This window comes from Dendrobium catenatum, unplaced genomic scaffold (assembly GCF_001605985.2).
Source record: "Dendrobium catenatum unplaced genomic scaffold, ASM160598v2 fragScaff_scaffold_1022, whole genome shotgun sequence".
Classification (NCBI taxonomy): Eukaryota; Viridiplantae; Streptophyta; class Magnoliopsida; order Asparagales; family Orchidaceae; genus Dendrobium; species Dendrobium catenatum.
Genome location: NW_021319484.1, coordinates 1102940 through 1125615, shown reverse-complemented (window position 1 = coordinate 1125615; position 22676 = coordinate 1102940). Strand labels below are relative to the sequence as shown.

At 35.0% G+C, this 22676-nt stretch overlaps 3 protein-coding genes across 3 annotated transcripts in view; all 3 read right to left on the bottom strand.

Moving 5' to 3' along the window:
• Positions 1–6274, bottom strand: part of LOC110107148 (methionine aminopeptidase 1B, chloroplastic) — a 37182-nt gene extending 30908 nt beyond the window's left edge. Inside the window, exons 1-2 of the mRNA XM_020837319.2 lie at positions 6016–6274; positions 3072–3150 (exon numbers count right to left, since the gene is read on the bottom strand). Of these exons, the coding sequence (XP_020692978.1) occupies positions 3072–3150; positions 6016–6139 (203 nt within the window). The 5' untranslated portion in view covers positions 6140–6274. The remainder of the gene's footprint in view (positions 1–3071; positions 3151–6015) is intronic.
• Positions 6275–8759: 2485 nt separating this feature from the next.
• LOC110107146 (pentatricopeptide repeat-containing protein ATP4, chloroplastic-like) lies at positions 8760–9755 on the bottom strand. The gene is made up of 2 exons (XM_020837317.1): positions 9234–9755; positions 8760–9173 (listed from the first exon to the last, which is right to left on the bottom strand). Exons 1-2 carry the CDS (start codon positions 9753–9755, stop codon positions 8760–8762), a joined length of 936 nt encoding a protein of 311 aa, XP_020692976.1.
• Positions 9756–20636: 10881 nt separating this feature from the next.
• Positions 20637–22350, bottom strand: LOC110107143 (dof zinc finger protein DOF2.4). Its single transcript, XM_020837314.2, has one exon. The coding sequence runs from the start codon at positions 22138–22140 to the stop codon at positions 21358–21360; it is 783 nt and encodes a 260-aa protein (XP_020692973.1). The 5' UTR covers positions 22141–22350; the 3' UTR covers positions 20637–21357.
• Between the last annotated feature and the right edge of the window lie 326 nt (positions 22351–22676).

Genomic DNA, 22676 nt, shown 5'->3' with positions numbered 1-22676 from the left:
ATTTTCATAACCCCAAAATACATGCAAATGGTAAATAAAATTCTTTTAGATGATAAAGCATCTAATAAGCATTACTTCAATTACTATTTTTCAGTGCGCTTGCATCAACATTTATCCTCTTAGAAAAGATGATTGATGTTGGATGCTTAAATGAGCGTCTGGTTTTCTTTTTTCCTTCTCATTTTTTCCCCTTTTTGTGTTTGCGTGTGTGCCTACAATAATGATTCCCAATATTTTTAGCCTGGTCATTCCCATCAGTGAATCGTGAAATGGCCAATCATCATCAAAGCTTATAATACAACAAAAGATCTGAGAAAGTATCAGAATTCCTACTAAAAAACACTAAGAATGGAGGAAGAAAAACTATCATAAAGATAAGAAGCTTGAATAAAAATAAGGACTAGGATAGAGAAGCAGGGATATGCTTAAGTTAACATGGATATAAGTTTTTCAAAGTAATTTTGATAAAAGATAATTAAGAAAAAATGCAATTATTGTGGGTTCTGAATCTCTCTAAGTTTTGTGTCGAGCAACATCATGTTTTCATAAGACAAATTGGATATGATTTCTTAGAGATTTCAATATGATGGCTATAGCTTTTACCTATTAGAGAGATTAGATTTCACATGGGCATAAGCCGTCATGCTTATATATATATATAACTCTCAACTAAGGAAGTTAGTTGGCTTTACTCTTTATATTTGGCGGTTGTCAATCTACATATGGAATCTAAAAGTCCCAATGCAAATAGTTATAAGGGTTATACATAAACCTAGTCAAGACCTATGATTTGTCTTTGGGATATTACTTGGGTGAACCTTGGCCAAAAGAGTTAAGAGTGCCTTAGCCATTATAGTTTAGCACTAAGTCAGAGCCTTCTGTTGTAACTATAATAGTTCATGGATCTTGTTGTAACTATTGGGTTCCCTATTAGGTGTGCTAGGTTCACTCATCTGAAGTTAATCACAACGGATCGAAGGTGGATTATGTTAAGGACACAATTTTCATGATAGATCTTGTTTTGCATTATCAACAGAGGCTTTTTTGTGCTAGATAGACTGAGTAGTTAGATTCATAAAACACAGCCAACTGTCTTGAAGGCTTGAACTATGGATGACTTGGTTTGGAGGCTTGAGCCATGAACAACAACAACACAAAATCATGGTATATTAACAGTGGCTAAGAGATACAGCATAGCCAACTTAATTATGTATAGGGAACATTAATCTCCAAAAAAAAGAGCCACATTGGCATATATGATTTTTTCAGATTTGACTTGCTATGTTATATTGGTATCATGCCTTTATGGCAGAATAGTCATTTAATTTATAACATCACTTGTGATATATTATTTGTTACCAAACAGTTTTGGCTCAATAAACAATTCATTGCCAGTTATATTAACCCTTGTGGTGCACCAAAGTATTTGCGGGTTTTTTCAAAGTGATTATATAGTGCCTCCCTACTGCCCTATTGCCCTAGCCAACCTCAGGTGAGTCAAACTAGGGCATATGTGTGATCTTCCTGTAAGTGAAACAGGGAGCGAACAAACTAGTGTGCAGTTCGATCCAGCCAAGCGACATTACGAGAGGGAAAGAAATCAAAGGCAGCAGGTTGGGTTCCCACATCCACCGACCACATCATCGCTGTCGAGAAGCACCTCATGACGCTTGTCACATAAGCCTATGACTATGAGTTCAATTTTTTATTCGTTTATGGGTTGTTTGACAATTTTCCTTTATGTGTTCTTTATGACGCATTAAAATTTTTTGCTTAATTCTTTGTTCTTTCCTGGATTGATTTTTGGTGCAAAGGAGCCATATGCCCAAGCACGAATGCTTAATTTCTAGGTGCAAAGAATCCGTATGTCAATTGAATTAGAGACGACGATTCGATTGGAGATACTTGTGTCCTTATTAAATTGTTACACCTTCAATTTTTTTTTGTGAATAAAGATGAGTGGGGTGAACAAACTGAAGGCTAAATTTAAAAAAGTTTAGAATATGGATTATCAAGTCGAAATCATTTATTTTCCTGAAGCTGTATAGTTATCACCGAATGGCGACTTCTTAAATCATCTTAATTTTAGACTAGGACATTTGTTCACAAAACGGAATGTTTGGGCCAATTCTAGAGTATTTCAAATTATTGAAGGAATATTATCAAGTGAGTTTAGTTTAAGGATTTTTTTTGTTTTCCTTTTTCTGTGATTATACTATGAGTGGTTTGTCGTTCTCATTAGTCATTCCCACTGTTTATAAAAATTTGGTAATTTATCGTGTATATATGACTTCTTAACTTGAAGAAGCTATGATCGATCCTCTAATCAAACATTTGTCTTTTTATGAAATGTGTGTTAGTGACGTTCTATTAACAATCCCATGGTTAACGCTCTTTAACACTAAGCATTTATTTTGAATTTTGTCTTCAATATATTTTTATTTTTTTATATGTTTGCCCCCTAAAAATTAAGTTTGATTCCGCCCCTGTTTTCAAATAAGAGATCTAGGTAGCATTTGTATTAATTTTAGGAGACAGAGGGACTTTAACATTTTTTATTAAGTTGTTCCATGTGGACTTGCATGATTTTGAAGATTGAATCCCAAAGGGTGTTCTAACTGTTTTGGCCCAAATAGTATAACATAAACATTTTGTCATTTTTCTTATGAGACACCAGTTTGTTTATTCAATGAATCATAGAGAAGTACTCGTAAAGCTACATTCAAATAATTAAGCTAAAGATGATAAGTAAGCTAAAGATGATGATGATATTCTACAATTGAAACTCATATATTATTATATCCATTGAGGACCCGGTATTTTCAGGTAAGATGGAAGAAATAACTTAATTCTGAGTAAAAGATACCAGTCAAACATGTATAGCTTTCATAGCTACAAATTGACAAAGTAAGATGGAATCGCAATAACTAGACATTATAGGGAAGATATCGAAAGATTATTATTAGTAATTAATAGCAGGAATAATAATTTCTTTACAGGCAAAACTTGAAAACAGCGTATGCTAAGTGAAGTGCTAGCACTACTCCCAAAATCACCTCAAGATAAACTACCTCTTAATTCTCAAGGCTTCTTCTAACCCGGATAATCTTCTTGATATGATGGTATTGAACCTTTCATTGGCAACTTGACCTATATGAGAGGAATACATGCATTATCATATAAAAACGCATCAAATAAATTATGAAAAGAAGAAAAAAAAAAAAAAAAAAACATCGGCAGTTTTCAAGAAGAAGAAAGTATTCCATTTCAGAATTGAATAAATAAATGAAAAAAACAGCCATATAGCCTAAACATTTTTCAAGAAAAAAATAGTAAAAATATAGGATGGTAAAGACAGTAATTATTTTGTATGTGTTAGGCGTACAGTTTCTTAGAATCATTGTAGGTAGAAGGGGAGCAATTAATCACACACTAATAGGTTATTAGAATAACTCTAACCAAGAAGAGGTCCTCTCACTTTCAAAGTTCCTTAATTGATATTTAGAATTCTAAAATCTTTATTTAGGCAGGGAGCTTGTCGATGGTGAACTAGACCACTGATGGACCGGCTAATTTGATTGGAAGGGAATTAGGAAGTTTCCTAATCAAGAGGGAGATGTTTATGAAGATTCTTAATCAAAGGGGAATTATTTAGGAATATTTAAATTAAAATTGGAAAGGAATTATTTACGCAAGAGATCTAATTTGAATTCAAAATCTAAGAGGAAATTATTTAGAGAAAAGGTGGACTAATTAAGGAAGGATTGTTTAGGAAAGTTTTAATTATAATTGGGAGTGAATTAATTAGAGAAATAAATCTAATTTGAATCCAAATCTGAAAGGGAATTATTTAGAGAAAAGGGGCTGATTTGGGAGGGAATTATGGGAGCCTATTTAAGACTAACAATAGGGTGATTTCAAATTATGTTTTGGGAGTTAGCTGAATTTAATTTATTCTTAAGTTATTTTGGCTCTAGCCAGCGGCTAGGGATTTGGGAGAGCAGGATTTTTCTCTCCAATTGAAGATTCAATTGTATCTTGCTATTTTCTTTCATATATCTTGTAATAAAAATAATTTTGGTGTGTTTTTCTTCCTAATTTCATATTGTCGTTTGCTGATTTCGAGAAAATTGCATCCACTTTCTATCAAAGTGGTATTATAACACTTTTTTAGGACCTATAGCGACAAAGAAAGTTGATGCCTTGAAAGAGCGTTTTAAAGGAAAAGTTGACCAATTCAAATCGGCATTTGAGGATAGAATGACATCAATGGAGAAAAAGTTTTCCAACCTAGAAGGAATGATACGGAAACTATTGGAGCTTCACACCCAAACTGATTACATCATAGGCGAGAGCACCGTTGATTGAATTGGGAAGTGTGGGAAATCCTAATATAGGGACGATGAGGGAGAATAGGGAGGTAGAAGTTTTGGGGGAAAAAGAGGAGATGCCATCTTTGGAGCCATTTCCAAGGAAGGGAAAAAGTGAAGGAATGAGATTTTTTGTGGAGCTGTAGAGTTTGGAATGTGAAGAAGATGGGGAGAAGATTGAAGCATCAGACATGGTTCAGCTACTCCAACAACTTTCTCGAGAGGTGATCTAACCAGTTTAGGGGTTGCCTCCACAGGAATGCGAGCATGTGATCATCTTAAAGGAAGGAGTCTCACATATCAAAGTTGACGTTTTTTTTTTTTTTTTTTTTTGTCGTTTTTTTTTTTTTTTTTTTGCATCGCCCCGGCCCCGATCGAGCCGATTTGAGCCTGACTGGGCTCGATCGTGCTCGTTCAACTCGACCGAGCACCGTTGAATGTAAATTGACCTGAATCGAGCCTCAGTTTAATCAGATTAAACTCAATTTTCTCAAATTAAACTCAAATCGGTTGAGACAGACCCAAATCGGTCCAAATAGAACCCAATTGAACCTCGTCGAACTAAATTTGACGTAAATTGGCGCCGATTCATGCCCAATTTTGCAAAATTGGCTCGATCGGACCCGAATCAACCCAAATTGATTCAGATCGAGTCCAATTCATGCTCAATTTCAGCCATAATTGATCAAATCTTTGTAATTTGACCTTTCCGAATAAGGAAACCCAATCCAACGATCCAAATTGAACTGAGTTAGTCACAAGCAAAGTTTTATTTAGCTTAGAGGACAATTTGAGCATGCAAGATATACATGAATCAACTTTTGGAATTGTGTTAGCGTGAACTATACAAGGAATGTATTAGATGTTAGCCTAAGAGTTTCTTAGGCGGGAAGAAAAGACAAAGCAGAGATTCAATTGAGAAGAAAGTAAAACTAATTTTTCATTCCTTCTAAGAACCAATACAGAGGTATATATAGAATACAAGATAAGATGTCGTACAGTTGTAACGGCCGTACGAATACATATTTACAAAGTTTGTTCATTATCTCTATTTCCTAACATTAGAGCAGATACAAGTTCCCAAAAGAATCAGATACAAAACTCATATTCGTTTCGATCAGGCAGTTATTTAGGAATAATTTCCATTATGTTAATGTATGTTATGCAGCATTATTTCTTTACGAGAAGAGGACTACATTCTCTTCGCGTGTATATCTATTGCCCATATTTATATAACCTGTATTACATAAAAAATATGAAAAAAAAAGGAGAAGTTTGCCTTTTCATACAATAAAAAAACATATTAGGTTTAAAACGGATCAAATTACATTTATCCTTAATAAGCTAAAATTAAGGTCAATCAATACAAAATTCCAAAATAACTTTAAAAGTTATAACCTCACTGTACTTAAGCTAAAGCTACACGAGGGATAAGCCTCGTGAAAATTAAATCTTGCACTTGAAGGTTTTATGAACAACAGAAGATGGGTTTTGAAACACGAAGGATTCAATTTCTTCCGCTCAGTGGATAAGTATCGCTTACCTAATATGGAAAAGACCGCCCAAATAATACAAAACTTTTACAGTCTATAAACCTATAGAAAATGCAGAAAGCAATAAACTAGGTTGCCACTAGCATTCATACCAGGTGCAGCGGGAAGGAAGCCAATGAGAGAGTCGCCCCCGAGGAAAGCTTTCTCCGAGATAAATCTCACGGAACAAGGCGGTAGCGACAACCTCGGCGTCCCGGCAAGTAGCTTCGCAGCCATCTCTGGATAAGAGACGAGAGAGAACCTAAGGCCGCGGGAAATGGATGGATGTTCCAAGCGCGCGGAGCAATACCATGGCGAGCCGGTCGGGTAAGGCAGAAGATATTACAGTGGATTGAATAAGAGGAAGGCTTGTTGGATAGACCGATAGAGGTATATTAAATTAGATTTTTCTTTTAAAATATTAGAAACTGAATCAATTAAAATTTTTCTTTGATCGTTGGATTTGATAATGAATGAATAATTTAATTACAATTTCTTAAATATTTTATTTTAAGAAGAATATCTCGCATTCATCATTAAATTTATAATTTTATCATATGAAATAAATATTATTGATAAGTCATTAGAAAATTCATTCAATCAAATATAAATTTTAATACAATATTTAAAATACAAACTTCTAGAATCAAATTCAAGATCATTTGAATTTTGATTTCAATAAACTTATAATCAAAATGAACATTTCGATGCAAATGACAAAAAAATATTTCAATCTACATCAAAATGAACCTAAACAAAGCATTTAAAATATAATTGAAAACTTCATGCTTAAATGATCAAATGATATGTGAATTTTGCCTCCTAGTCAAAATAAATGTATTGATGAGAGAAATCCAACAAGCATAAAATTACTCAATTTTTAAGTTATCAAGGCACATGAATGCTGAAAAATAGTCCATGGACGAAAGAATCAACACAGACCATTTGATGGAATGTTTTTGAGAAATTTGGCTAGCTAGAAAAACAACATTTCAAAAAATTATAAAAGACTCATTCTCTACATGAATGTGAAGATGGAAACTTTATTTGAAATCAGAAAGAGCTTGGAGATCCACAAAACTCTCCAAACATTCAGCACTAGCAATCACCTCCAACAATCATTGTTGTTATAATATTGTCTCCTGATTATCGGTGCCCAATTTACGCTCCTCGAGTACCATTTGTCTAATCCAACTACGATCGTATGATCACTATCTTAACTTAATTATGTGTTTTTTATATTTTTTCGATCAAATTTATATTTTCGTTACCGAAAAAATGATGATAACTTTGTTTTGGTAAAACTTTCACCACGTAACTTTTTATATGTTGTAGATATTGTGATTATGAACATTTTTAGTATATTTTGGAAATTTTTCTCCGTGTGATATTAAAAAGCCAGCGATTTTTGCCTACTCAAAAATTTATTTTCACATCTAAAAATAGTGCTTCAGTTCAATTAAAACTTATTGGTGGAATTTTGAAAATTAGGTTTTTTTTCTTTGAAAATTTGAAATTGACTTTTATATTTGAATTTTGACATCAAACGTCCCATTAGAAAAATCATACCACTTCGAGAAGTTGAAATAAATTGAAATAAAATTTCAAAATGGGGTTTGAATCTAAAATTATGAATCCTACTTTGAATATCATAACCAGATCCAAGACAAAACTGCATATGACCTCGAAAGGTCAAAATGGAGTTCGATCTAATTTCTAACTATGATATTCTAAGTAGACTATCATTGATCTCATGCCCAAAACCTTATGAACAAATGATATATCTCCCCTAAGAAAAAAGATACCACTGTTTGACAATTATTCGGGCATGACGATAGCTGTGATAGCCCACTGAGCTATGTTAGCTCATTCCTACTTTTGCTCTTATTTTCAGACCCGAGAAAGGGTAAGGAGCAAGCTGAGTAGTTGGGATAGCATACTCTGATCTGTGTCGTATGTATGTTTTGCTAGTTTTGATTTTTGCAGGCTTGACTTTTATTTTTTGTTGTGCTCATTATTGTCGAGCACTGTTATAGATAGATTTCAGATTATATATATTTTGGATTATATATAAAAAAATCATGTTGAGATTTATAAGTCTTTCATTTTATAGTGCATTTAATAGTGGCTCTATGTAGTATATAAATTGAAATTTTTGTTTCAGTACTTCTCCAACCAGATCTTGGGGTCAATCTTATCACAATCAAATACAATATGACCTGTGTGATATCGGGTCATATCGGGTCGGATTGTGACACCACACGCCATCGACATAAGTGTAGATGCACACTAACATCATCACCCAACATTACATAAACATTTACAACCTAACTTTGTGACCAATGATGTTGACACACACCTTTACTTATTAGTACGTTGATGGACACAATTGGCACAAACTCCAATGCCTACTCACATCATTGAGAACATTATCATGACATACCATTGCATATAATGTTGATCAGTTGATTCATGCAAATAACAAAAACACTGATGCCAATCAATTTTGCCACTTATCATTGTTTATAAGGTTTATCCACGCTATCAACACAAATGCCAATACTTGGTGTCACTAACAATATCAATACATGTGATGTAGTGGATCGTTGGAAGACTCGACCTGCAAGAAGGATTTCGGTTTCCCAATCCAGGGAAGAAGAAGAAGAAAGCTCTAAGGCTTCAAAGACTAATATTTCATTCCATAAGTCCTTTCCTCTTACACATTCCATATATATAATACTAAAGTAAGAAAAATCTAGAGAAACTTAGAAGATTCTAGAAAGCTTGTAACAAACTACATAACATATGTCTAAGGAACGATTTAAGATAAAATGCTCCGCATCATTCTCCCATTGCGTCAAAAGAGTTTGACTCCGTCGAGGCTCTCCATCGGGAGAAAGATAGATGTAGAAATTATGATCAATCCTCCTGGGTCGAAGACTTTGTGTCCACGATAAATGTTCGCAAGCTTATTCGTTGATGAATATCTAAACAAGTTCTGAACCAATCCTTTCTGATCTTTGCGGGACTTGCGACACTTTGACACAAATATGTTGAATGTATAGAAATTGAGCGACATCTCTGCATAAGTAGCAACATCAATCTGCCCAGCCTTCAAATATCCATCCAAAAGGACATTATAAGTAATAATATGTGTCTCAGACCCATATTCTATGATTTGATCAAATACACAGAGCGCTTTCATAACAATATCACTACTGTAAGCATCCGGCTCGAAGTTGTACTTTGGAAACAGCCAAACAAACCCTTCCTTTGTTGCAACTATTTATTTGAGGCATGATCCAAGAATCATTGTATCCATATAATATACATCATGCAACTCTTTCATCTCTTCAAAAATCTCAACAGCTTCATCAATATACCCAACGTCAGCATAAATAAACAAAAGTATGTTATATAAAACCACATTGGCATCCACGACATACCAAGATTGGGAATAAGCTTTGAGAAGCAAATAATAAGTAATCATATTTGGTACTATCCTTTTACCAACCATCTCCTTATAAATGTTCTTCACTTGCCATGGCCTTCCACATCTACCTATGGCCTCCAACATCTTGTTGTGAGTGAACGACTTTGGCTTCACATCACGTTCTTTCATTTCCTCAAATACATTGAGTGCACCATTGAAATGTCCAGAAGCTCCATAAACTCCAAACATAGTCACAAAGGTAGCAAGATCAAGATTCCATTTTCCTTTGAGCTCATGATATAGAGCACGAGCCATATCCACATTGCCCAAGTGACCATAAGCATTGACTGAGTGGGGGACATCATATGGACTATATCCGAATTCTGGCATCTTCTCAAACCACTCCACCATTTTCTGCATCATTCCATAAGCTTGATCTAGTTTTCCAATCCTCCCAGGTTTGCATAAGCCATTAATAAGGGCGTTGAAGGTGAAGTTGAAAAGATGAAAGATGATAATATCAGGTCCAAGAGCGTAATCGATTGAGGAAGGGATATGACCAAAGAGGTAATTGCCAGATAAGGTGATCTTGGATGAGATCCTAAATTTGCGGTGTCAGGGAGTCCGCCCGGCAGTAGATTGCCATTAAGTTTGTTAGAAGAATAATCAAGTATTTGGAGAAGGCCATCCATGCTTTGCCGTTGCAGAATGCTACCAATAATTTCTTTTTTCCAGAGCTGAAACGCTTCAAGCTTCGGAAGATCATCTATGAAGTCCGTGATACTTCCATAGATCTTGCTTAGGAGGAGTATCAACAGTTTGATCTGTGTAGGGCCGGCGACGGGTGTGGGTAGGCGTGCGGGCTGAGTGAGTGTTAGATGTGGGATCGCGGCCTGGTCGCGATCATCATCAGTCTCGCGTGAGCAGCAGGGGCCGGATCTCGCGTGGACGGGAGGAGGGGGCCGGGTAAACGGCGGAGTCAGAATGGCTTCTGCCTGCGTGATCAAATGTTTGGGTCTTCGCTGCAGAGAAGTCGAGAGAGCGGGGAAATCGATCCTGTATGAGCGAAGGAGCCGATGCCACACTGAGTGGGAGCGTGAGCTGAATTGAATCGGTAGGCACTCGGATCTGGGATTCAAGTTGGATATTGTGTGCTGGAAGCCGAGGAGGTCCTTCGAAACCCTCTCCCTCGACCAAGTGGACATCAGCATCGATGCGAGACTCAGGGCACACGGGCAAATTTAATCGGGAAATTGTTTGCGGCGGGCGCGTGTGGGGCTTAGCATGCTGGAGTCCGGGAATGGTCAAGAGTTCCGAAGACAGGTGCTGTGTTGGATTGGGGGAAGAATCCGAGGCAGAATGCTAGTTGGCGGAGCAGAGTAATGGGGTCAGTATGGTTGCCGACCTGCTCATAATCGTTTCCACTGAATGCATGAAATCAACACATAAAGCATCTATTCGATCGATTGATGCTTCCACTCGAGCAACTCGAAGGGCTTCACAACGTCGATCATGGTAGATAGCCCTTTTTCTTTGACGACTATCTTCGTCAGGATAGTGGGGCGGCAGATCTCGCCATGGGAGTGAAAGTTGGAGTGGAGGAGAGTAGTCTTCTTCGTCGTCGACCACCCATCTCCTTCGACGTCAATCTTCGTCGACTGCCCATCTCCTTCGGCGGCGATCTTCGTCGATTGTCCATCTCCTTCGGTGGAGATCTTCATCGACCGCCCATCTTATTCGGCGTCGATCTTCATCGACCGCCCATTTTCTTCGGCTTCGAACGTCTTCGACAGCCGACCTTCTTCTGCATTCCATCGATCTTCGCAAGCTCCAGGCTCCGATACCAACTGATGTAGTGGATCGTCGGAAGACTCGACCTGCAAGAAGGATTTCAGTTTTCCCAATCCATGGAAGAAGAAGAAGAAGAAAGCTCTAAGGCTTCAAAGACTAATATTTCATTCCATAAGTCCTTTCCTCTTACACATTCCATATATATAATACTAAAGTAAGAAAAACCTAGAGAATCCTAGAAGATTCTAGAAAGCTTGTAACAAACTAGATAACATATGTCTAAGGAACGATTTAAGATAAAATGCTCCGCATCAACATGTCATTACTTATAAGACTAACACACAATGTTGTCAATAAAGTCCAATAGCCATCAATTTTATCATTCATCATTATCAACAAAATCAACTCACAAAATTTGTTTTGTATATGAGCGATGTTTGAGAGCTGGAAGAGCTAAAGACCTCTATTATATTGATAGTCGCTCGCCAATGTTGTATAATCATTCTATCCTCCATCACTTCTTCTATAATTCTTACAATAAAAATCAAATTATCATCCTCAATTGTGTAAATCCATCTTCTTTCATTGTGGGGAAAAGTGAACTCTTATTTTTTTATCTATATTATTGAATATTTTAACTTGCTCATGCCCCATAATTTTTCTTCTTTTTTTTATTTTTCACACTAAATTTTCATACAAAACTAAGTTAATAAACACATACTCTCTATCATAGAAATTTTCTAGCACGTAATGTTCTAAATATTATGATATATCATAAATTACGTTTTTAGCTCATTATATTTTTAACAAATTATGATATAAATTTCTAGTACGTAACAATGTTTAAAGGGTAACATGTTCTAAATATTATGAGATATCATAAATTATATTTTTTATTCATTATGTTCTTAACAAATTATGATATTAACATTATTGGTATAATTAATTACTAGAATCATTTTCCTTATCACTATCATGATTGTAAAATTAGTAAATATATTTATTTAAAATTTGAGTAGAATTTTTGATTATGACAATAATCATATTCATAATTTCTATGTACTAGAATATTTGTGGTAGTAGAATATATATTTAATTTGTTAGATATGTACAAAAATCTAGTGCGTACATATAGAAGTGTAAGGGACCAAAGTTTTTCGTATGAAAAATTTAATAAGGGAAGAAATCATCGGTATGGCTCACACGTAATAATCCACTATATGATTTAATGTATAAGAATTTGCTCTTCTCCGCATTTGAAGAAAACGAGATTACATAATATAAAATAACTAATTGATTCGTATTATATGTATTGCCGAATGTTGGTGTCCATAAGTGGATATTTAAAGCCTAACAATAGGATTAGACATTAATAGTAAAGTTATAATAGTCACTAGTAAGATAAGAAAATTTTGGTGATAATGATAAAGATTATTGATGATGGCGATTGAAGTGATAACCAGAAAATATAATAGAGTTTTTAGCTCTCTTAGCCCTGAGAGTCTGAGACCTCTCACAAGGTGGAAAATGAAGCCTTATTTAAGCTTATTTTAGAGGGTTAATTTCCTAAATTTCTCCAGTATTCAGAACACTCTATCAAACAATCATATTAACTCCCTTGATCAGAAATTATTTATCCAGCATTTGACTATCTTAATGATATCATAATTAAAATAATTTTAAGATCATAAGATTTTTCTAATTTTTTGCTTGATTTTACTGTAAGCATGTAAGATTTAAAAACCATTTGGTTTTTTATTAATATTCAAAAATTTTCAAATATGCTTCAAGTGCTTCTTGATTGGAGTTCACTTGGACTCAAATTAAAAAATTTGTAGTGTCGATGGATTCGACTCATCAAGATGTTCAATTTGAATATAAATTTATTGAAATTGGAGTTAAAATAACCTTGAATTTATTTACAAAAGTTTTCCATTCAAATATCATTTGTGCCAATCAAGCAAATTTACGAAGACTTATCAATAATAATGGATGATATCAGTCCGAATAAAATAAAAAACTTATATTCAAAAGAGAGATTATTTATCCAGCATTTGACAATCGTGATCTCAACTTGTTTATACTTAGTTTTTTCGTTTGAATTTGGTGTTATTTTGTCACATCAGTCAATGATCAAAGAAGATGCGTCCACATTCGTTTCTACATAAACTAAATGGTATTTATTGCCTTCCTTTTTTTCTTGAATTTAATCATATTATAAATAATTTTTTTACTAAAAACAAAAAATCTTTCCGATTTGCCTTTTCCAAAATATTTCAACAATGGTCCGAAGTAAAAATTGAGGCTGAAGAGAGAATATTTATTTGATCCGGTCACATGACGTAGCTCTACGTTCGGCCGTCAGTAGAATCGCGCCACGCTTTCTTACTATTTACCGCGCACCCCGACAACCCGACCTGGAACAAACCCATGATGGCTCGGTATTTCTCGATTTTGCTAGGTATTGCTCGGTATTGCTAGGTATTGGTCGATTTTGCTCGACAAAAATCAATACCGAGCAATACCTAGCAAAACTTGGTACAACTCGGTATTGCTCGGTATTGGTCTTCACAGAGCGGTATTTCTCATTATTGCCAAGCAATATCGAGCAAATAGCGAGTAATACCTCGCAATACGCGAACATAGCATTCCTGGGTTCCGGTCCGGGTCAAGTCGTCAGGCCGCGCGGTAAAGAGTAAGAGCACGTGGCGACATGTTATTGGCAGCCGAACGTAGCTCTACGTCCAATCAGAGGACGTAATAATTGTTCCTGAAGAGATGGTCAACTAGCAAAGCTTAGGTGCTTTCAAATAATTTTTTAATACAAAAAAAATTAGTTTAAAAAAATTTATACTAAAAGATTATTTAAAAAAAAAATTGTCTCAAATCAAGCATTAATGATTTTCAATAATTTTGTAAAAGCTTCTTACATATGTCATAGCATTTGAAATTTACCAATATATATACAAATTTATTTTATTAGAAAAATATATTTTAAACTTCTTTTGAGACTATGAGCCTATTTGGAGCAGCTTTCTATATATAATATATGCTTAGCTTTTCAAGCTTCAACCACACATCCTTTATACTTATCATTTTTTTGTTGCTTACTAAAAAAATTGTGGTGGTAATTTGCTTTTTGAAACTAGATCTACTAATACGTTAGGTGTAACAAAGCCCTAGTTAATTTTTTAAAAAATTATAATAACCATAGAATTTTTTTTTTTAATATTACTTTATCCATAACAACTTCACAGTCATTTTTATGAAAAGTTGCATCGGCCCAAACAAACCCTACATTATCCCACTATTGTATTCTTGAATTGCTAGGGCTGTCAAAATTGGGTCACGAATCGGGTTCGGGTTGAACGCGGAACTGACCCGATGCAGATTGACCTGACTCGAACCTGACTCGTTTTTGCAAACATGTCACTTTTTCGGACCCGAACCCGACTCGCTTTGAATCCGGGTCAACCCGACACGATCCGCCAACCCGGGTCACGAGCTTGTCTTCAAACACTATCGATGGTGGGCTGGAGAGGATGGCGGAGGCAGGAACAGAGGTTACAAATGGTGGAGGAGGTGATGGTTGAGCGAACAGACGAGGCAGCATCAATGTGGCGGGACGCGGACTTGACGCGAGCAGCTTGATGACGAGAGCTAATGCAGCTTGACGTAGACACGGACAGTGGCATGCAGATGTAGACAACGACATGAGGACGATGCCTCGAACGGCAGTACATGGACTTGACGCGGGCAGCTTGATGACGAGGGCTAATGCAACGTGGACGAGATTTGGAGGACCTGATGCGACGCGGACAGTTTCCGGGTCAATTTCGGGTTAGCAGGTTGACCCAGATCGGACCCATTTTTTCAAACGGGTCGAATCATGAAACCCGAAACCAACTCATTTGTGAAACGAATTGAACCTAACCCAAAATTTTTGGGTCGGGTTCGAGTCGGGATTTCAAATCATGTCAAATATTGACACCCCTATGAATTGCTCATTTAAGTTCATGGCAAGTGAAATTAATTTGAACTACTTCGAATTCAAATAAGCGTTCGAACCAGATTCAAATCAAATTTGAAAAGAATCAAACCTTCATTCAAATATACATACATATATATATAAAATAATTTATGTTTACTTTTAATATCATGAAAATGTTACAGGTACTTAATGCTAATGAAAAATACATCGCCATCTTCATGAAAGGGAATTATAGCATCCAAAACAGTCTTATGGTTGGTTGACAATCCCCTTTAATTTGTTAATAATTAAAGGTTCCAAGACATTGTTAATAATTGAAAATATAATTATTTTTTATTAGATAAAAAATTTGTCTTGTAGAATTAAAAAAAAATAATAATAAAAGAGTTAAATCTTTTAGTGTAGGTAGTGAAGCACAGACCCCTATCTTGAGGAGCAATTTGAATTAAATGCTTGATGAAACCATAAACTCTGAGGAGTTGACTGACAGGGAATAAACTCCCCTTACTCTGAATCCTATTCTTGTTTCTGAGAATCTTGATGCTGCATAGAATTTGGCTTTTGTGGTTTCTGACGAGATTCAAATTATTTCAAATGTTGTTTCTCCATCTGTTATTGATGTTCTTGATAAGGAGCCTATGGATAACATTGATGTTGATGCTTGAGAGGAGAGTCCTACTGCTTACTGTGAGGTTTCTAATCTCATACTGATCATTAATTCTTTAAATTGTTGTTGAGGACCCGAAGGATATTGGTCTTGGTTTGTCTCATGATATGTTGGATGTTGTGAACATGGGGTGTTGTGATGCTAACACGGTGGAATTTAAATAATTCCTCTAACGGAATGGATGTTGCTACTAATTATGGTTCTTCTTTGGACTCTGTGGTTTTGACTCTATCTCCTGTTGGAAATGAGGAAGTACCATTTGTTGATGTCCCTATTTCTATCACTACTAATGAAGCCTCGAAAGCCCATTTGGGGTTGAATATGAAGGATACTTGTGTTGATCATTCTGATTGGCTTGATGAATCATTTTCCTCGCCTTGTGGGGATGTTCGGGAGGACTTAGATGGGCCTGAGGATGAGTTCAAATGATCGAGATGTTTAATTTGAAGGTGGGTTGTATAGTTCATAAATCATTTTCCATTGGGGGGTGGCAAAAATCATTAAGGGCTTGTATTCTCTCGTTTATATTAATGTGTAGGCCCCTATAAGTGGGCTTTATAAAAAAAATAGCTTGGTGAAACCATGTTCTCAAAGGAGTTCATACATCTAGTTAATCTAGGATTTCATACATGTGTAGGAATACAACTCATATAATTGAAATTAATCTAGATTAGAAAAGAAATAATCAAAATTTACAAAAGGAATAGACAATATTATCAAAGAAGAGATTACTAAGCTCATATAGTTGAAGTAATCTATGATTTCATACATCTAGAATTTGCATTAGGTCTATGAAATTATGATTGCTAAGAAAAGTAATAATGGCCGAAGGATGTACATTGAGTCCTCTAATCTTAAATTTGTATGTTTCCAAGGATAACCACTGAACATCCCAACTCCCAAGATCTAATTATAAAATAATTATCTATTTTAAAATCTAAATAAATCAACAAGGGTTTCAATGAATTCATCAATATAAATCAATCTAACATAAAGAACTAAGTGAGCAGGAGCCTACATATTGTACAAATAACTATAATGTCCTTCAAACATCTCTAGCTTCCGAAATGCTATCAGCTACGAACGACCGTAAATACTGTACAAATAACAATTATTGCAGTTGCATTAACTATCATAATAAATAATAATTTTTTTAGTAAACAGTAGATGTAAGGGCACATATTTCATAATTAAAATATTATTATGTAACTATCAATAATATTGATCTTTTAGAGGATAAATGTATCTCAGACTTTTATAAGAGAGAATTTTTAGGTAAATCATATTAACTCTCAAATAGCAAAATATGGATCCACACAATGGGATGAAAGAATAAATGAAGAATTTACTACTTAAGACTTTAGGGTTATGACTTATGAAGCATAATCCTTCCACACCTTTATCTTTAATATATAAGAGAAGAGTTGCCAAAAATGATTCACCACTAAATTTCTATAATATCTGAGGATTTTCAATCAAGCATGAAACCTAACGCAATATTTATATAGGAATGCTAAAATGCAAGTAATGATCAATGTAGCAATGCATTTGAATGTGAAAATGAAAATATTAGATGGCTAGGAGAAAGAGAGTAAATGAGTGAGAATGAGAGAAAATGAAAAAAAAAAGTTGTTGTAATGAATTTGTATTTTGTGTATAAATTGAGGTTCCGTTTGAGACAGCTTTTTTACTGTTTCTTAAGCGGTTTTTAGTACAAGAATTTAAATTTTTGTGCTAAAAAGTTGTTTCAAGAAGCAGTAAGAAAGCGGTCTCAAACGAAGCTTGAATTTATATTTTGTGTACAAAATTGTATGCTATATTTCATTTGTATTGTTAATTTAAATGCCTAAATGTGAATCATAATTAACTTGTGTAGTTATGTGGATGACTCAACAGATAGGATAGGATAGCTTATGAAATTTTTTATGCTGTTAATGATTTCAGGTAAATTATTTATTGAAACTTGAGCCAACAATTATTGATAAATTTTGACGTATCTATCGCTCGGGAGTTTTGGCTATTAATCAAAAGGTCTTGAATTCAAGACTTATGTATGTGATGTGTATGAATTTATTTTAATTAGTCAAAATGTCCTAAAAAATTGATAAATTTTGCACTGGATATTACCAGTGCAATAACAAGTTGACTATTCCCTGACAATTTTTAATCGGTAACTAGCTATTACATAAAAACCATTTTATTTCACGTTATTTACAAATCTAACCCCCAAAACATTAATATTACATGTTTATCAACCATATACAACTTTAATATCAAATATCTCACTCATATATTTCATTACCATCCTATAAAATTTAATATTTCATTCCATGTACTAATATTTGTTCAACAGGTGGTCGACATATAATATTAATATTTTAGACATATTAGATATATAAATAACATGAAATAAAATGGTATATATATAAATCCCCCATTTTTTTATCAGTCATCCCCCGCTTCATGTGGAGAATTCACTGAAAAAAATAATTCCAGAGAAATTTTTTTTAGTAAAAGGCTTTTATCAGCAGATGTAAATCCACTAGAAATGTAAATTTCTGACGAATTCCAACAAATTCTCAGGCATGCAAGAAAATGAAATTTTTCTGCAGTCAGATGCATCGTGCATGCACATTGAGAAACCACCTGAGACAATAGGACCACAACCTCAGTCATGAGCAACACATTACAAAATGATTAAGACGGCTTTTTCGTTGCTTCTTAAAATAATTTTTTAATAAAAAATTAAAAAAATTATATTAAAAAACTGCTTTAAGAAGGAGTAAAAAGCCGTCCCAAAGAAAGCCTAAGTCACTAAAACAACAGCGCATTCGAAAATCAAACTGAACAAGTGAAGAGCCTGAGGAAAGTGTATTCTCTTCAGAGAAGTTCTTTCTAAAGAACAAATATAAGAGGGTCTTCTTTGTCGGAAACCTTTTTGGCTTCTGGATCTGATAAAGAAGAGGAACTGAAAAGAATTAACTATGTTAAACTCGTTATTCCTGTAACTCGATTGTCTCCTTCTTGCACTAATTACCCTCGTCTCAGCTCTCCTTAACTAACCAGATCTTACAGTCTCCTTCCCTCTCCATCTCCGACCCAAATCTAAGCTATAGCTTTGTTTGGACAGCTTTCTTACTACTTTCTAAAGCAGCATTCTAAATTTCAAACTTCCAGATTACTGGTAAAAAATTGTCTTCCTTTGACTCATTCAGTGAAGGGTGCCTAATCAATTATGATGAGAAATAGTAAAGTGGTGCACATCATCGATTATAACGATGATGGTGATGACATTTTAAAGTTAAAAAGATCATATTTTGATTCATCAAGTAAATGGTGCTTCAGTATCAAATATGGTGACCGTTTTTCTAATAATCTGGAGATGAATAGCTCGTTTCAGTATGCATGACTGTTTGATATTGATGTCTTCAACTGTGTTTTGTTGTGCAATCTATATAGTGCTATGATTTGCTGAATAATTAGGTGAAGTAGAATGTTATTTCACGCTAAAAATGCCAACGAAAGCGTTATAAGAGTTCCAACTGTGTTATAAATTGACAGGACTAACAAAATGATCAATATGCATTAAATTTTCTATTATTATGATAAAATATCTTAATTTTAATTAGTCTAAAATAAAATAAAATTCTTATAACTTGTTTTTATCATAATATTTACATCAAATGTCTTAATTAAAAGCTGTTTATAATGTTGAAATACAAAATATAAACAGATATAGCAACTATTTAGCAGATCAGCTACATATATAAAGTACAAATAAATTGTTGCCACCTAATAATAAGTAGTAACTAGTTTGCTTATAAAAAATATACATAAGCAGCATTAATTGCTTTCTTTTTTTTAATAAATGCCTTAAGTGAAAGAAGAATCTCAAAAGTATTTTGTAATAAATTCTGAAAATGACAATAATAATTCAAAATGTGAGATAACTTGAAATATCAGAAAAAAAAAAACTATTAATCATGCAAGAACTAAACTGATAAATTAAGCTAGCTACCTTGTGTTCTTAACAACAACAACAACAACAAAAACAAAAAAATAAGTTTGTGTTCTTGTTAATTCTCATCTAGCATTAGAAGATGGCCGACACCAGCTCATCTTGATATGTTGGTTAGAAGCTTAGACTACCAACTAAAAGGCTTGAGTTCGATTCTTGTGTATGCAATATGTGTATGAGTTTGTCTTAATTAACCTAAATGTCCCAAAAATTTAGAAAATTGCGGTATCATTTCTCCCTAAATTACATGATTTTTTTTTCCTTCTTATTTTTCAGTCAAAATATGTCTAGCAATGTGTTTAACGTGGATTATCCTTGTGTATGATGAGGGCTTACAAAACCTCATCATTCAGTATGTGTTTGGAACACATGACATGATAGCATTAGTGAATAATTATTGCCCCATAATAATATCAATTAATAAGATCATTATGACAAAATAATGCTAGCTAATGAATGAGGAGAAACTCACAATGCAAATTTCTACAATTCCAACAAATAAAAGTTAAGAGATTACCAAAATGAAGAACAAATTATAGAAAGTAAACAAATTCTAAATCATTTATTAATGTATAAATTAAGCTGCCCAAAAACTTTACTTTTGAGCTGTTCCTTAATAAAGCAAGCATGGAAATAAAGGTTCCTATGGGGAAGAAGATACCTTTTCCAGATGAGTCCAGAAAAGCACTTACAACATTGCACATCTGAGAGCCTGCAGACATGCAGTACTTTATGCAGTTTGTTTCAAATAAATCATCATCACCACAAACAAAGAATGATTCAGCAGTACTCGTTTAATAACAAACTTTGGAACAAGTTGGAACAAGTGAAATATATAAAAATTCTGAAGTGAAAAAGTTTATAAGCAAATTAATTGTTTCATGAAAATTAATATATTACACACATAGAGGACTGAAATACGCAGCTCATTAGTCATCTTTGTCATTCCTCTCTCTTAATCTTAGCGTTTTTAACCATGATCAATAATCTAAGATCGAATTAAAGGAGAAACAGAAGGAAAAATCAAATTACTTCCTGGAGTTGGATCTCAAATATGGAGAATTGGAGATTGATCCAAGAAACCGAACTGTTAATTTAGAACCAATCCAGAAGAAGGAGAAAAAGAGCATGAAGATATGTAACCATGGCTATGGCTTGGTATGTACACATAACTAACAAACAAACTTACTAATTAACAAGTAAATAGTCACCCTCCATCTAAATTCTTTTCCTTCCAATCTCCAAATTTCGAAAGCTTGAGCTGGAGAAAATCAATAATTTTTAATGTAATAAGATGATGGAAAGGATCCGAGGTTCCTCTCGGAGCAAATCGATCCTTCTCGACGCCGCAATGACTCAAAAACAGCACGAGACGCCATTGAGACCTCTGCAACCGACATGATCTCTCCGATCCATGATCTGATCAGTTTATGTAGTTTTTTTACGGGAACCAAGAACAGGATAAGAAAATAGATGAACAAAATAAAGCACCAAATTGATTAGACGACCCATGCTTGAAAATACGTTGACGAAACAATTAGCTAGCTTTTGCTAATTAGATAAGAGGAGCCACCGACGAGCTGGATTCTGGCCAGCCGCTGCACATCGCTTGATTCCAGTAGAGATAGGGGGTCTGAGCAACGGCCCCACTGCCGCCAGAGGCCGCAAAGGAGTTTGTGGCTTCCAATGGATTCCCCTTCGTATCTTGCCAATTATTTATCGATCTATTTGAAGTGTTGTTCTCAGTTCCCATGTTGATATCATCATAGGAAAGCAATGGCTGGTAGGCCTCTGCAGCCATCGGAGATGAAGAAGAAGGAATATGAGAATTCAATAGCGAGTAATCTCCAAGAAAATCCGCCGGTGCTGCCGCCGACTTCTGTAGATCCACAATATTGGCAGCGCTAAGGCACGACTGGAAGTTTTCTTCATAGCCAGCAAACTGTGCATCGAGCTCGAACTTGGGGAAGAAGACCGTTGAGGAATTCATCATCTGTGGAAATCCATAGAGCAACGAGCTGAGATCTGTGGCTGGGCTATGAATAACTGGAGGTGGTGGAAGAGATGGTGCAGCCGCGGTGATGGAGGGGGCGGATCGGTGGGATTTCTTCGTTCTCTTGTTCTTCCGGCAGCCGCCGCCAACAGGAACGTTGCGGAGGGTGCCACCGCGGGTCCAGTATCTCTTGCAGGACTTGCAGAAGTGGCGCGGCTGCGCGAGGCTATAGTTGTTATAGTAGCAGAATTTTGTGTTGGTGGAATCGCAGCGGGGGCAGTTGAGTGGTGGCGAGCCGGCGTTCTGCTGCGCGGCGGCCGTGCCAGAATCTAGCTTGGCAACCATGATGCACAAAATTGAATGGGAAACTGGAAGAGGAGAATAAAAGAGGTGAGAGAGAGAGGATGGAGAGAGAACGGGGATGAATAATGGAAGGTAGAAGGTTCTGTCCCAAGAACTACGCGACAAGAGGGCGCATGCAAGAGGAAGAATTATTGATAGGGATGGAGATGGTTTAGAGAGAGAATGGAGCAAGTGGTGGTGCTGGTGGACTGGTGGGATGCGTTTCTTCTTGTGGCAGAGTATCAGGACCAGAAATCTTATGAGGAATTAAAATAATATGTAATTATTTAATATGATTTTTTTTATTTTATTGAATCATGCAAACTTAGTGAAAATAGATCACATTATAAGTGAAAGCAAAAAAATAAATAAAAATTCTTAGGGCATTAGATCAATAATTATATATATATTTTTTTTTAATTTTAAGCTAATTTACTCCTAAAGAAGGCACCAGAAGAAGAAGAAGCAATGTCAATATTAGGAGTGTCAATTTGGGTCGACGGATCAGGTTCGGGTCGAACGCGAGTTGACCCAACTCC

What these genes read in the sequence shown, in the direction of transcription:
- LOC110107146 (XM_020837317.1), bottom strand. Translation starts at nt 9,755, where the DNA reads ATGCAGAAAATGGTGGAGTGGTTTGAGAAGATGCCAGAATTCGGATAT. An exon ending in AGATGAAAGAGTTGCATGAT is followed by an intron (nt 9,174 to 9,233) that starts GTATATTATATG and finishes GTTGCAACAAAG; the next exon opens with GAAGGGTTTGTTTGGCTGTT.
- LOC110107143 (XM_020837314.2), bottom strand. Translation starts at nt 22,140, where the DNA reads ATGGTTGCCAAGCTAGATTCTGGCACGGCCGCCGCGCAGCAGAACGCC.